The sequence below is a fragment of the Rousettus aegyptiacus genome, unplaced genomic scaffold (assembly GCF_014176215.1).
Source record: "Rousettus aegyptiacus isolate mRouAeg1 unplaced genomic scaffold, mRouAeg1.p scaffold_m13_p_4, whole genome shotgun sequence".
NCBI classification, from domain to species: Eukaryota; Metazoa; Chordata; class Mammalia; order Chiroptera; family Pteropodidae; genus Rousettus; species Rousettus aegyptiacus.
This window is the reverse complement of record NW_023416307.1, coordinates 113,245,202-113,261,956: the sequence shown is the minus strand read 5'-3', so window position 1 is coordinate 113,261,956 and position 16,755 is coordinate 113,245,202. Positions and strand designations below refer to the sequence as shown.

The 16,755-nt window shown below is 35.0% G+C and overlaps 1 protein-coding gene across 24 annotated transcripts in view; it reads right to left on the bottom strand.

The window, feature by feature from the left end:
- ERC2 (ELKS/RAB6-interacting/CAST family member 2) overlaps positions 1-16,755 on the bottom strand; it is an 895,762-nt gene that overhangs the window by 346,333 nt on the left and 532,674 nt on the right. For 23 of the 24 annotated variants that reach the window (XR_004950478.1, XR_004950467.1, XR_004950465.1 and 20 more), the window contains one exon: positions 6,677-6,837. Coding sequence is in view for 5 of the 24 variants with exons in the window: in XM_036219345.1 (XP_036075238.1) it covers positions 6,677-6,837 (161 nt within the window). In the remaining 19 variants the exon portion in view is untranslated. Of the gene's footprint in view, positions 1-6,676; positions 6,838-16,755 lie in introns of those variants that run through there. The other variant, XM_036219347.1, reaches the window with a different exon arrangement.

The following is a 16,755-nucleotide window of genomic DNA, read 5'->3' as shown; positions in this document are numbered from 1 at the left end:
ATTGTTCCCAATACCCCTTCACCCCTTCTCTTCTGTAGTACTGGGTTCCCTGAATGTTAACTGGACATAGAGCTACCCAGCTAAAAGGTGTAGCTAAATATGATCATGTGACTTAAATGATGGTCAATGAGCCCCTTTTCCTGCTCTAGTTCATGCAATGACTTAGCTCCAGGAATAAAGAGATTTATGTCCTTTCTCTTCACTTAGAACAGAGCTTACTTAGATCAGTGACTAAGGCACAGAACAGTCTTTGCATGTAGTAGATGCTCAACAACCATGTACTAAATGAACTGTTAATTGACTCAGATGGCAACGAATGGTATGTGCAATTTAAAGGACAAAGAGGTTCTTTTCTCACTTCTCCTTTCTGCTGGCTGGAATGTACATAGGATGGAGGAAGCTGAGGTAAAAATCTTGCATCATGAAGTGGAAGCCATACACTGAGAACAGCAAAGCCTCAAGAGAAGAGTGTAGGTTCCTCATACTATGCAGCTACTTGTATGAGCTTCTGGAATGTGGAATTTTCTGTTTTTGCATTTGAAGCTAATTAGACCATTCCACTATTTTAAAGTTAATTTCTTTGTAGTAAAGTTTTATTTACCTATCATAAGCTTGTGTACAGTCTTTCTCTCCTACTAAAGGCTCTAAACCACCAACCTTAGTGTTACAAGAGAAAGAGAAAGCATGAGTGGTAGGCAACGATTCATTCATGTGACTGTCTGTAGCTCAAGCCAGAGTCGATGCTGAATGAGCAGTTGTTCATGATATTTATTCTCTCTCTTTCTGCTACCTCTTATCAATCATTGCAGGTAACTTAGAAAGCTGCAAAAAGCTTTATCACTATTCTAGCTGATTCAATTTACCTTTAGCGCTGAGTAGGTGGTAAATAGTGACAGACCAAGACATTCTAGGACACATTACCGAAGTAATATTTGTTAAATTGGACATGTCATACTTTTTCTAAACAAACCATTGGTTAGAGAAAAACTTCATTATAGCCCCCATAAAAATTGTTGAAAGAGTAAGGCCAACTGAAATTTGAAGATAGAATCAGTGCTAACTGTAATGGGTTTACTTTACTTCTTACATATTAATGTAACATCACTATATATACATAAACATATATATGGTCTTTTACCACTTAAAAATAACTTTCTCATAAATGTATAATTCCATTCAATCCCCATTAACATCTCTGTAAGATGGTATAACCCCGTAACAACTGGGTTTATCAATTTTAAGTAACAGTTGCCTTCAAAACTCCTCTCCCAGGCTCCATTTATCCTGCCCAAATTGCCAGGCACTTAGGATTCCTCTCTAAAGAAATGTGATTTGTCTTTTCTCATGTTGGCATGAAGTAAAGAATAAATTGATTATATCATTTTCCGCACCCTGCCTCTCCTTTGAAGGGTACTTACCTAATGAGTGGGTCTCTCAAAAAGAAGCCTAGATCAAAGAGAGCAGCAGGATAATGCTTTGGAATAAGCTGCTGCCTTACCTCACTATAACTTCTTAAAATAGCTCAGTGTATACAAAGGCTTTCAAGGCTATCTGGAGAAGATGTCTAAAATGTAACAATTCCCAGTAAATTAAGATGGATCTCACATCATCAGGTGAGTTAAAAGTGTAGAGGTCCCCTTAAAATTTTTATACAACATAAACACACGAAATCACCACAAAAAGTCTAAATTCGCACTTTAAATTATATAACTATTAACCAGCTCTCAAAACCTTTATTCATTCAGTATTTAATACTAAATGGAACATATCAGTTAGCATGCCTGTTTGCCTATTAAATTACTATGCAAGTTTAAATTGTCTGAGCAAATGCACACAGATTTTAAGTACAGTATCTCATGGCCTTCAGTTCCTTTTAGCCACAGATATCAAATTTACCTGCGACAAATTAAATAATTGAGCTTTGGTTACTGGAATGTAAGCCTATTAACCAGCATTAATAAAGCCAAACATATAGAATGATGTTCTTAATATTATTTTATAAAATCCCTTTTAAGTAGGAGTAAATGTAACAAAAATGAACCATTATGAAATATTTTAGCAAGAGGTTTTAGATATTTTTTAAGTTAAAGAATAATCTTATACACAAGGTTAAATGAATATTATGTTCTTCTATGAAAATATATGGTAGGGAAATATTAGTTCCTTTCAGTATAGGAATAATGACTAGCAGTTATCAAATAGCAACCGATAAAGACAGAGCTGAAGAAAGGGCTGTTGAGGGGAAGAAGGCTACATAAAATATATAATCCCTCTTTTGTCCTTAGTTCCTAAAAGGTTTCTTAGAATACAGGATAGTACATTGCATTTTCCATGTCCCTCTTTACCCCAAATAAACATGAGGGTCCTAACCTTTGGAAATAGCTTTCTAAGTGGGCATCCAAACTTTTGTTAAACAAGAAATTACTTTATTCATCTATTTATTTGTTTACTTATTTATTTGTTCATTTTCTTCATTTGTGCTACTAAAATGCAAATTTGATCAGGTGGGAGATTTTTCTGTTTGTTTACCTAGATCACTACTTGGCACATGGTAGAAGTTTGATGGATATTTATGAGTTTTTTAACTAATTCATCCCTTTATTTCTCACTTATTTAATGCCTACCGCATGACAGATTCTATATATCCAATATTAAAAGTAATTCCACATTAAATAAAATATAACCGACTCATGAGAAATATTTAAATAAGAGAAATGAACCAGTATTTTCTCGCTCTAAGTTCGGTCTAAATTTAAACTAAGAGGATAATTCCCTGATCTACCAAAGAAGAATGGCAGGGGAAAATGTAGACTAGTATGCCACAAAACAAAACTATGCTTAAAAGTGAAACAGCTAGGTTGTAGGTGTAGCTATCAAAAGGCAGCAAAAAGAGATCTTTATAATGATAAAACAGTGTTGTATCTTGACTTTCATAGTGGTTACACAGATCTATACATGTTGAAATAGCATATAACTAAATGTACACACACACACACACACACACACAAATGAGTGAATGTAAAAACCAGAAAAATCATAATAAAGATGATGAATTGTACAAATATCAATTCCTGGTATAAAATATGTTATAAATATGTATTATGCTACCGTTGAGGGAAACGAGTGAAGTGTACAAGAGACCTCTCTCTACACTTGCATGTAAGTGCATATCACAATCTATAATTATTTAAAAATAGTTAACAAAATCAAACAGCAGGATGCTTATCAAAACATTCTTTACATTAGCAAAACAGTGGCATTAAGATAAATGTCTAATAAAGAAATGAACCTATATGACAATACGCTAATTAAAAATAACATAATTCTATGTTTGTGACATGGAGGGTATTTACCATTTAGGAAACAAAAGAAGCAACATTTGCAAAATATAAAAAATATGATCCAATTTTGTTAAAAAATGAAGTGCATTTGTAAAGGTATACACTAAAATGCCATCAGTGCTTTTCTCTGCATGGTAGGACCATAGGTGATTTGTTTTAACTAATTTTCCTTCTTCATGTTTCTTTTTTCTCTGAAAAAAAAATAAACATTATTCAAACGAATATCTAAAAGGTTTTCTGTCCTCTGGATGGGTTCAGTTAAATTCTGTGTAGCTCTGGACATAAACCAAGACAAGTGGGTAGTTTACATGGAAAACCATTTCAGTTCCATGTAAGAATGAATGAGCTACCTGCAAGAGTTAGGGAACATGAACCACCACCTTATGAACCTATGCCTACCAAAGTAAATGGTGTTCACCAGGGCCTGGTGAATTCCTTATTAGTAATTATGTGGATGGGAGTCTGGCTTATGCAGGCTGGGAGGTTGCACCAAGCTGCTTTCCAATTCTAAAACTCTGCCATTTGATTATTCAAGTAATTTAACAGACATCACCTCTCATTTTGAAAGCCCCTTTTACAATCCAAATCACTTTTACACATGCTGATTTATATCAATTTCAGTTCAGTATTTTTTAGAATTTCCTATAACAATTCTATAGAGTCAATAGGGCAAGTATTATCACTTCCATGGCACTGAAAATAAAACGAAGGCAGCCAGAGAGTGATCTGTTAAGGGTGAGTTACGAGATCATAGATCTCCTAACTCTGGACTCATGGCTCCACCTGTCTTTCCTCTAACAACACTAAACCTCTCCTTTCACACCTGGAATTGGAAACTGAGTAGATTTGCCCTAAAATTGCTTGCATGATGCCTCCTAGTTAAAAGAAAACCAACAATGCTTGTCACACTTACATTGGCACACTTATGTTTACTGGGCTGTCAAGTAACCAATATATCAACTCAGTTTAAAAACTCAAGAGGCTGATGGATCTAGTTGGGGTTCTCAGTCAATATAATTACCCTGTACCTGTGTCCCCATAATCTTGGGAAGAAGGCCATAAGTGGGGCTTCTGGGCCAGTTAAATAGTGAATGGGGTCCATATTGGGCTTAATGAAATGGGGCTTTGTTACTTTCACCAAAGGAATTAACAGAGGAATTTTGTATTTATTTTGCAGTGGTAGAAGATTAAGCACTTCAGCAATAATGTGGCAATTCACCAAAAGAGGTTGTAGTTAGGTGCTATCTGAAATCATAAAATTAAGTAGGAAAACATGCTCACAGAAAAGGTTTATATGTCTTAGAAAGAGAAATTCAAATTTTAGATAAATGATACTCTTCACAAAGTATACTAAACCATGACATATTTGCATTGGCTGATTGTGCTATTTATACACATATATCATTCTCTATGTGCCAAGCACTCCTTTAAGTGCCTTTCCTCAGAATTACCCCAGGAAAGTCCTTATAGGAGGAAACAGGAGGGTCAGTGATGGGATGGTCATTTTCCTCAAGTTATCCAGCCACCAGAGAGAAGCAACGGGATTTCAGGTCTGATGACTACTAAATCAGTATGCTTCACCATTACTTGTTCTCTCAAAATGTTGAAAGAATATGCTCTTTTTAGAAATAAGAAAGAATGAAAGTTTCCTTAAAATAGCATAATACATCACTCCAGGAGATAAAATGTTAACTTTGGAACAGTTGGAGAGCAATGAGAGAAATTAGGCTGAACTTGATACATAATAACATACAAGAAGGCAGAAGTAAATGGAAAAGAATAAAGGCTGATGACATCAATGTACTGGTATTGTTAAAAAATTATTAATCAAGGTGATAATGTCACAGATGCTTGAAATACTTTGCTTTTCAGCTACACAAAATCTAATCTTAACATCCAATCTATTCATTCATTCAACAAACAATTCCTGAGTACCTACCATATGCCAAACACTGTTCAAGACAATATGATTACTGCATTGACCCAAATAACAAAAGTTCTGGGTTTGGTGGTATTCATCACATAAGCTCCATGAGAAAATGAGGTAGTAGAAAAGGAACGTGAGGTAGATTTTGGTTTTAATCTCATCCTGATGGCCTTAAGCAAATTACTTGAAATTTCTCTGAGTTCCCTCACCTCTAAACTGAGGATAATAATATCTGTTTATATTATACCATCTTTCATTAGGAAAAATGTGAGTTTATATAGAGAGTTTATATGAAAAAAATTACTATTCTTGGTCTTAGAGAAACTGAGGTAGTTGATGAGAAATAAAAATTTTGTTCTCATTATTAAATCTTTCAAAATATTTCATTCCATATTTTCCATGATCTAAGCTTTCTGGGTTTAATGTTAACCATGTGTAAGACTTGTAAGGTCACGATAAGGTCATTCTTCCATACCTCGCCACCAATTTCAAAGTCCATGTTACAGGGTTAAGATGCCATAATTACGTGTGTTTCCCTTTATTGTGCAAGGAAGTGGATTTAAATTATATCTTAGTGATTATTTCATTTTTAAACTTATATAGAAAGATGCTACTTCTTGTCTACTTATTCAGAAACAGATCAATAACAACTGATTATTTCTAAAATCTTTGAGTAATTTTCTTTGCTGTGTTCTTCCATGATGATATTATTTCATTGTAAGAACAAAATAATATGTAGGTGGAGATGAGTGTGTCCTAGGCCCACAGGAATGACCACTGCCCAGCATGTAGCCACACTTTATTGATTAAATCAAAGAGAAGTGATTGGTTCCAGTCCACCCCTTACCTACCCTTCTCCAGGAAGGGGTAGGGGGTGTAAGAGGATTTCCAAGCCTGTTTTTATGAGCCTAGCAAATCAGAGTCTTGCTTTCTAAACAAAGAGGTGCCAATCTTGAGACTCTATGAAAGTCAAAACAAGCCAGGCATTGTACACAAGTGAAAAGAATATAATTAGCAACGTTATAGTCACAATTAGGAAATACCTGCTCAGAAAAGTTTCCACTTAACTATAAACAGTACTCAAATTACCATTGTGCTTAACCAGGCCTCTGTCTCTTGGTCTGCTCAGACCTTTGTGGCAGACCTATGAATAACAGCGCCATCCACAAAATACAGACATACAAAATCTAATGCGAGATAATTTTTTTGAATAAAAGATGTAAAAAATGTGCAAATTGGAACATGGAAGCTATAACATAAAAATTAAGAAGGATTATCCTAGAAATGACTAGTCAAGCTAAATTGCTCTTTCTCCCAGCTCTTTCTTCATCTTCCCCAGCCTTCTTTTTTTGCATCGTGAAAGAAAAACTAGAAAAGAGTAACTAGGAAAGGAAAAATGGGTACTCACTTCATTTCTAGGATCTCCTCTAGCTGTTTCCTCCTTTCTATTCGGAGGTTGGCCAAGTGTGCTTCTTTTTCAGCCAGGGATTGCTGTGTGGAGGTGAGGCGTGCCTTGGTGGTATCCAGTTCCTGTCTGGTCTTCTCCAGTGCATTCATCAGTTCTTCTATCTAAAAGGCATATAGAATGTGATGTGTTATTTCTCCTTCATTTAAGCACAAGGCATTCCTTGTTAGAATGTATTCTTACAATAGACATGAAGAAATCATAGCTATCCTTGAACTGGGCACTGTACCTTAGAGTCCATTCTTTTTTGTCCCTGGTTAAAAACAATTGTTTCAAACACAAGAAATGTCCAATTTCTCCAAGATTCCTATTCAACTGGGCTGTCCAATAACCTTTAAATTATTTAATATATTTATTATGAGTAAAAGGTGAGTGACATGACCAAATTTCAACCTGTGTTTGGAAAAAATCTAAGATGCTGTTTCACCATTGATGGAAGGCAACACTCAAAATACATTTTGCCCAGTACAATATACTTTTGTGTGTAGGCCCCAGAGTATTCTGACAGGAAGTTAATCTACGTGTTTCAGATTTATTCATGTTTTAACCTATCACAGCCGTGTTTGGCAAAAGTGATTTGATGTCCAAGGGATCTCAGAAGCCCCCATTCACCTCACCTCCCTGCCTCACATTCAGGAAGCAAAGTTTGGGCAAAGGTAAACAGAATCCCAGCCACAAAAGGTTCAAGTTTGGTTTTTCCCTGAAGTTTGAGAGGGTTCTAAACTTGAAATAAATGACATGTAACTTTTATAGGGTGCTAATACACCAAAGAAAAAAGCCAGACTATCAAATATCCAGGGTTTTCAGCCAGGTCCCCCCAAAATTGGACCAGGAAGTCCCAAGGCAAGGCCTTATCCTCCTCGAAACATTGAGGACTTTTAAAAACCGAAACACAACAAAGAAGGCTGGTATTTATAGTTCTGTTCCAGAGACTTCTGTAGAGAAAGCTGAAAGAATGTCTTCCCTTGCAAAGATGCAGGCTGCATCTACCCTCCTGATTTAAAATCATGGAAGTTCCAGGAAGTTTCTGGATTCCAGAGTTGACGTTTGGGTTTCTTAGCAACCCCTTCCAGCTGAACTTGGCAGAATGGGATCATCCATCACTAAAGTCAACAGAACACACTTCAGAATGTGTCAGTGACATGTTAAGTTCCAATTCATAAAGACTTTCTACACAATTTCTGTAGCTTTACATGAAATTTATTCAGAATAAGCCTTATAGTTCACATCCAAGGTAAATTACAGGCTTTTAAAATTCAGAAAACCCTCCATTTTTCCCTAATAGAAAGAAGGAACTTGATGACCATGTAATATAACACAAAGCCCAAAACAAAAACAGTTTCAAAAGCAAGGAATATAAAGGTAAACCTATGAAAGTCATAGAACCACACCTGTTTAATTAATTAGAAAATAAATAGCATTATTCTTTAACTTATATTTAAAATACAATCATTAACTTTTTAGTTTCTCATATAAGTTCATAGAACACCATGAATGACTAGAAAATATTATACAAAGCAATACTTGGTGAGGCTGAGGCAGTTTTCACTTTTCCTCCTTTTCTTCCTATTTTCAATACATTCAATAAAAGTGTAAAAAAATCAGAAGGGGTCCAGATAGTGGCATAGGAAGTTCCTGAACTCACCTCTTCCCACAAACACATTGACTCTATACCTACAGACAGAGCAATTCCACCTGAAGAACTGAGGGGTAACTAAACAACTGCATAACAAATGAAAGAGAGACCACATAGAAATAGGTAGGAGAGATGGAGACACGGTACTGTGGAAAATCCACTCCCAACACAGTAAAAAGTCAGTGATTTAAAGACTAAACATGAAGGAACTCAATTTACTAACTCTAGAGCATCTGAAAAATGGGGTGGAGGAACTGTAGGAACACTCTCTGGGGTTGGAGGCACTGGCGAGTACTATTTGTTTTATTTCCTCACCACATTGATTGCACAGGCAGGAAGTTAATCAAGGAGCTCTAGCTGTTTGCCAGGGCTGTCTCAGTCCATCCCAGGTCCCAAGATCCAGGTCCAAACCAGCTCCACAGCTTGTCCTGGGACTCTCTGTGGCTTGCATGCACTCCAGCAATAGCTCCTTGACCCAGCCCATGACTCATGCTGGCTTCAGCTACAGATTCTGGCCAATGAGGTTTACTCTCAGGACACCCCGCAGCCTGCTCCAACTATAACTGACAATGCCAAGGCAGTCCAAGTGTGGCTTTCCCTGGAATATATTATGGCTCACAGATGCTCCAGTTCTAGCTTCAGGTCCCAGTGTAGCTTTCCCCCAGGGACTTCCATTGGCCTGAAACTGCTTCAGCTACAGTTTCAACCCAGGCACAGCTTGGGACTCCTCATGGCCCACTCTAGCTACAGTTATAGCCAACCTGCCCAAGTGGCCCCAGCATGACTTGCCCCAATGGCCTGAGTCAGCACCAGTTCCAGCTCCAACCAGTCTGTAAAACAACACCTGGTACACTCAAGTTTACAAAGGGGAGCTCCTATGCAAGGTTACTCATTCAAAATTGAGGTTCCTAGTTCACCTAAGTCATAGACAAAAGCACAGAGAGATAGTCAAAATGAGGAGACATAGAAATATTTTCCTAATAAAAGAGCAGAAAATCTCAGAAAAAGAGCTAAATGAAACAGAGAGAAACAATCTACCAGATGAAGAATTCAAAACACTGTTTATAAGATGCTCAACAAACTGAGGAGAAGAATAGATGAACATAGTGAGAACTTCAAGAAAAAGACAGAAAATATAAAAAATAACCTATCAGACCCAAAGAATACAATAACTAAAATGAAAAACACATTAGAAAGAATCAACAGAAGAAGAGAAGATTCAGAAGGCCAAACAATGATCTGGAAGACAAGATAGTGGAAATCACAGAATTGGAACAACAAAAAGGAAAGAAAATAAAAGAAAGAAAGAAAAAGAAATGTAGATAGTTTAAGGGAATTATGAGACATCATCAAGCATACCAACATTTGCATCATATTGGTTACAGCAGGAAAAGAGACAGAGAAAAGGACAGAAAAACTATTTGAAGAAATAATGATGGAAAACTTCCCTAACCTGGTGAAGGAAATAGTCATTCAAGTCCAAGAAGCAAAGAGAGTCCCAAACAAGATAAACCCAAAGAGGTCCACACCAAGACACATCATAATTAAAGTGCCAAAATTTAGCAGTAAAAAATCTTAAAGCAGCGAGAGAAAAGCAGTTTGCTACATATAAGGGAAAACCCTTAAGATTATCAGCTGATTTTTCAGCAGGAACTTTGGAGGACAGAGAATGGCATATTATTTTCAAAGTGATGAAAGACAAAAATCCTACAACCAAGAACTCTATACCCAGAAAGGCTATCTCATAATTGAGCAAGAAACAGTTTTGAGACAAGCAAAGGATAAAGGACTACATCAACACTAAACTGGCACTAAAAGAAATGTTAAAGAAACTTCTTTAACTAAAAAATAAAAGCTGAAACTAAAAATAAGAAAAAAAATCTCATTGATAAAGGCATATATTTAGTAAAAGTAGTGGATCAACTAATTATAAAGCTAGTATAAAGGTTAAAACACAAAAGAAGTAAGATCATGTGTAACTAAAGTAATAAAAGGTACACACACAAACGCATGTTGTAAAATATGATATAAAAAAACATAAATGTGGAGAGCGAGTAAAAAAATGTAGTACTTTTAGAATGTGTTTGATCTTAAGTGATCATTAACTTAAAGTATACTGCATAAACATAGCTTGTTATAGATGAACCTCATGGTAACCACAAATTAAAAACCTATAATAGATACAAAAAAATAAAAAGAAAGAAACTCAAACAAACTATTAAGAGTCATCAATGAAAAAGAGAAGAGAGCAAAAGAAGAAACAGAAAACTACAAGAACAACCAGAAAACAATTAATTAAATTAAAATAACTACATATCTATCAATAATTACTTTAAGTGTAAATGGACTAAATGTTCCAAATAATAAACATACAGTGGCTGGATGGAGTTAAAAAAAAAAACCAAGACCATGTATATGCTGCCTCCAAGAGACTCTCTTCAGATTGAAAGACACACAAAGACTGAAAGTAAAGATTGGAAAAAGATGTCTCATGAAAATGGAAAGGAAAAGAAAGCTGGGGAAGCAATACTTATAGCAGCCAAAACACTTTAAAACAAAGACTAGAGAAAAACAAAGAAGGTCATTACATCATGACAAAGGGATAAATCCATAAAACGATAAAATATAATACTTGTAAACTTTTATGCACCAAAGAGCACTTAAATACATAAAGAAATATTAACAGACTTAAGAAAGAGATTGAGTGTAATACAATAATAGTAGAGGACTTCACACACCACTTACATTAATGGATAAATCAACCAGATAGAAAATCAACAAGGAAACAATGGCCTTAAATAATATATACCAGATAGATTTAATAGACATTTAAGAATATGCCTCACAAAAATAGCAGAATACATTTTATTTTCATGTATACATTTTCCAGGATAGACCAGAGGAGACCACAAAACAAGTCTTGACAAATTTAAAAGGACTGAAATTATTTAATCTCTTCCAATTACAATAGTATGGAACTAGAAATCAATTACAAGAAGAAAACTGGAAAAAATATAAACCCAAGTTAAACAACATGCCCCAATCAATGGGTTAACAGAGAAATAAAGCAGAAAATAAAAAAAAATTTTCCTTAAGAAAACAAGAATAAAATGATTCAAAATCTATGGGACACAACAAAAGCAGTTCTGAATGAAAAATTCATAGCACTACAGGCCTACCTCAAGAAACAAAACGAATCTCAAATAAACATTCTAACATTACAACACATGGAATAAGAAAAAGAACAGATAAATCCCAATGTAAGTAGAAGAAAAAAACAATAAATAAAAACAAAAAACAAAAACAGTAAATATCATAGCTGATATAAATAAAGATTATATATATGTGTGTGTATATATACATATATACATATACATATACATATATATACATATATACACATATATAATCAATGAAACTAAAAGCTGGTTCTTTAAAAAGATAAACAAAACTGATAAAACTTTAGCTAGGTTTATCAAGAAAAAAAAGAGGGCTCAAATAAATAAAATTAGGAATGAAGAGGAAAGTTTCAACTGACACCAAAGAAATACAAAGGCTTATAAGGTAGTACAATAAAAAATTATATACCAATAAACTGGAAAACCTAGAAGAAATGAATAAATTTCTAGAAACATATAATCTTCTAATAATCATGAAGAAACTGAAAATCTGAACAGACTATTTACTAGTAACAAAATTGAATTAATAATCAAAAAAGTCCCAATAAACAAAAGTCCAGGACCAGATAGCTTCACAAGTGAATTCTACTAAACACTCACTGAAGAATTAACACCTGTACTTTTCAAACTATTCCAAAAAACTGAAGAGGAGGGAAAGCTTCCATACTCATTTGATGAAGTCAGCATTATCCTATTACAAAACCTGATAAAGACACTATAAAAAAAAAATTACAGGTCAATTTCTCTGATGAGCATACATATGAAAATTCTCAATAAAATATTAGCAAACCAAATCTGGCAACACATTAAAAATATCATATGCCATGATCAAATGGGATTTGTTCCAGGGATGCAAAAGTGGTTTAACATCTGCAAATCAATTGTGATACATCACAAAAAGAAAAAAAAAAAAGGAAGAAAAAATCACATGATAATCTCAAAAGATGCAGAAAAAGCATTTGATAAAATTCAATATCCATTTACAATAAAAAACAACAAAGTGGAAATAGAGGGAATATGCCTCAACATAATAAGGTCCATATATGATAAACCTACAATTAGCATCGTAGTCAATGGCAAAAGGTAATAGCTGTTCTCCAAGATCAGTAATAAGACAAAACATTATTATTCAACATAGTACTGGAAGTCCTAATTACAACAATCTGAAAAAAAAAAGTTATTCAAATTGGAAAGGAAGAAGTAAAACTGTCACTATTTTCAAATGACATAATACTATATAAAGAAAACTCTAGGCTTTCAGAAACACAGCAGAGTGAGAGACATCTTCAGATCTCTCCCCTCGAAATCACAAAAAGCTAAACATCTAAAACTCAACAAAAAGCTCCCAAATTGCACACAAGCACGTCTGAGCGCAGGATCTACACATAAGAGCTACCACAGGTCAGAACACTGGGTGTTGGGCAGTGGACTGGTAGAAATAAAGAAGCTGCCACTCGCAGCCACCAGAAGTACCTGTAGGAGGAGGGGGAGGGGAAAAGGTGCGGCAAGTTCTGTGACTCTGCCTTGGAGAGCTGTAAGTTCCAAGCAGCCGGCCGGAGGGCCCAGTCATCGGGGCAGAAAACAGAGAGGCAGAATGGCAGAAAAACAACAGTTGATTTTATCAGCCCGGTTGCAAAACCAAGGCTGAGCTGCAGCCCCCATCCCTCAACCAGAGGGCCCCTCACCCCATACCCTCTGAGACTGAACACCGCGAGCCCCAGGGAAATCTGAGCAAATGCTACTGAAACTGTCACTAACACTGAGAGAGACTGAAACTTAAGTTACCAAGCATGATTAAATATGTACAAGAAAATAAAAGGCATTTTTAAGGTTTTATGTAAAGCAGGGATCCAAGAGGCTTAGATGCCACCTAATGAAAACCTAAAGAAAAGCCCCTTCTTTAGCAGCAGGCTAAAGAAAGACCTTATATAACAAATCTTCATTCTGAAAAAAAAAAAAAAAGCAGAATATATTTCCATTAATTCACAGGTGGAAAAATAGTCCATTAAACACCATGAACAACCAAGGTGACAAGTCATCTCAGAAAGGAAGAGAAAAACCTCCAGAAAACAAACATACAGACATAGAAATATGCAACTTACATGACAAAGAATTCAGGATGGTACTTCTGAAAAAAAAAACTCAGTGAATTCTGAAATGAGCCATATCAACAATTTCTGTAACTAAAAAATCACCCAATGAGCAGAGCAAGGAGACCGAAACCCTCAAACAGAACAGACTAGATCTGGAGATTAAAACATACAAACAACAACAACAACAAAAACACTGCAAGAGTTGAAAAATGAAATAGCAAGTGTGGGAAATAGAGTTTGCCAAATGGAGGAAAGGATCAAGGATCAGTGATATCGAAGACAGAAATCTAGAAATAAATCAGAAGGAAGAAGAGAGAAACTGAAGACTGAAAAATAATGGAAGAGAAATTCAAGAACTCGCAAATACCATTAGGAGAGGAAACATAAGAATAATAGCCATTATCAAGGCGAGGAAAAGGAGCAGGGACTAGAAAGCATTTTCAGACAAATAGTTGACAAGAATTTCCCTAATCTACGGAATAAGCTGAAACTTGGAATTCAAGAAAACAACAGAACACCCAATTATCTCAACCCAAAAAGGCCTTCACCAAGACACACTGTACTAAAATTATCAAGAATCAATGACAAAGACAGCATTCTCAGGGCAGCCAGGGAGAAGAAAACAGTAACTTATAAAAGAAAACCCATTAGATGATCCTTGGACTTTTCAGTGCAAACCTTACAAGCCAGAAAGGAATGGATCAAATATTTAAATTACTAAGTGAAAGGAACTACGAGCCAAGAATAATGTATCTAGCTAAGCTCTCCTTTAGATATGAAGGAGAAATAAAGACCTTTCCAGATATACAAAAATTCAGGGAATTCTCCACTACAAAGCCTGCACTATGGGAAATATTGGAAGGGGTCAGCTCACTTAAAACAATATGACAAAAACAAACAAACAAACAAAACAACAACAACAACAAAACCATAATCAGGAGTAAAGTAACTATCAGGCAAATAGAAGTAGAGAAGTGCAATCCTTAGTGAGAACAGGGCATTATAAACTTAAATAATAAGATCAACTGGACATAAGTGACATCTACAGAGCCTTCCATCCCAAAATGCTTATACATTCTTCTCTAGTGCACATGCAAAATTCTCAAGAATCCACCACATACAGGGACACAGAGATAGCCTCAACAAATATAAGAGGGCTGAAATCATACCAATCATATTCTGTAAACATAATATTTTGAAACTACAGATCAAGTGCAAAAAGAAAGTAGGAAGAATCACAAATACATGTAGATTAAACAATATGCTACTGAAGAATAACTGGGTCAGAAAAGAAATAGAAAGATTAAGAGATACATAGAAACAAATGATAATGATAGCACAACATACCAAAACTTTTGGGACATGGCAAAAGTGGTCATAAGAGGAGAGTTCATATCATTACAGGCCTATCTCCAAAAATAAGAATTAGACCAAGTAAACAACTTAATGCTTCATCTTAAAAAGCTAGAAAAGGAAGAATGAATGAAGCCTAAAGTCAGCAGAAGGAAAGAAATTATCAAAATTAGAGCAGAATAAATGACATTGAAAACAATTTAAAAAGTAGAAAAAATACATGCAACAAAGAGCTGGTTCTTTGAGAAGGTTAATGAAATTGACAAACTCCTGGCTAGACTCACTAAAGAAAAAAAGAACACAAATAAATGAAATTAGGAATGAAAAAAAAATGGAAATTACAACTGACATCACAGAAATACAAAGAATCATACAAGAATGGTATGAAAACGTATGTAACCCCAACTTTAAAAGCCTAGAAGAAATGGATCAGTACTTAGGAAAATACTATCTTCCTAGACTGAATCAAGAAGAACTGGAAAAGTTAAATAGACCGATCAGCAATATGGAAATTGAAACAATCATCAAAAACCAAGAGAAAGGTAAAAGTCCAGGACCAGATGGCTTTACCAATGAATTCTACCAAACATTCAAAGAAGATTTAGTATCTATTCTCCTCAAACTCTTCCAAAAAATCAGAGGAGGCAATACTTCCCAACTCATTTTATGAGGCTAATATTACTCTGATACCAAAATCTGGTAAAGATAACACACAAAAAAGAAAACTGCAGACCAATATCTCTTATGAACACAGATGTAAAAATCTTAAATAAGATATTAGCTAACCAAATACAGCTACATATTAAAAAGATTATATACCACAATCAAGTGAGCTTCATCCCAAAAGCACAGTGATTGTTCGACATATGCAAATCGATGGATGTGATACACCACATAAACGAATTTAAAAATAAGAATCATGATCATATCAATAGATGCAGAAAAAGCCTTTAATAAGATACAGCATCCATTTATGATCAAAACACTTAAAATTGGTATAGATGGAAAATACCTTAACATAATAAAGGCCATATATAACAAACCCTCAGCCTACATTATACTTAATGGTGAAAAATGAAAAACCTTCTCTCTAAAATTAGGAACAAGGCAAAGCTGTCCACTATTGCCACTGTTATTGAATATAACATTGGAAGTCCTTGTGAGTGCAATCAGACAGATATAAAGAAAGATACAAAAGGCATCCAAATAGGAAACAAAGAACTCAAACTGTCACTATTTGCGGATGACATGATTCTCTACACAAAAAATCCTAAAGACTCCACAAGAACACTACTAGAAACAATAAGCAAATACAGTAAAGTCTCTGGATACAAAATCAATGTTCAAAAATCCACAGTGTTCCTATACTCTAATTATGAAGTGTCAGGAAAAAAAGTAGGAAAAACCATTTATTTTGCAATTGCATCGAAAAGAGGAAAATACCTAGGAATAAATTTAATGAAACACGTGAAGGGCCCACATAATGAAAACTACAAGACCCTGTGAAAAGAATTCTAAGATACAAAGAAATGTAAAAATATTCCATGTTCTTGGATTGAAAGAATCAACATAGTTAAAATGCCCATATTCTCTAAAGCATTATACAGATTTAAGCAATCTCCATCAGAATCCCATTAGCATTTTTTAAAGAAATGGAACAAAATATCATCAGATTTGTATGGAAGCACAAAATACCTCAAATTGCCAAAGCCATCCTGAGAAAAAAGAATGAGGCTGGAGGCATCACTCCGCCTGACTTCA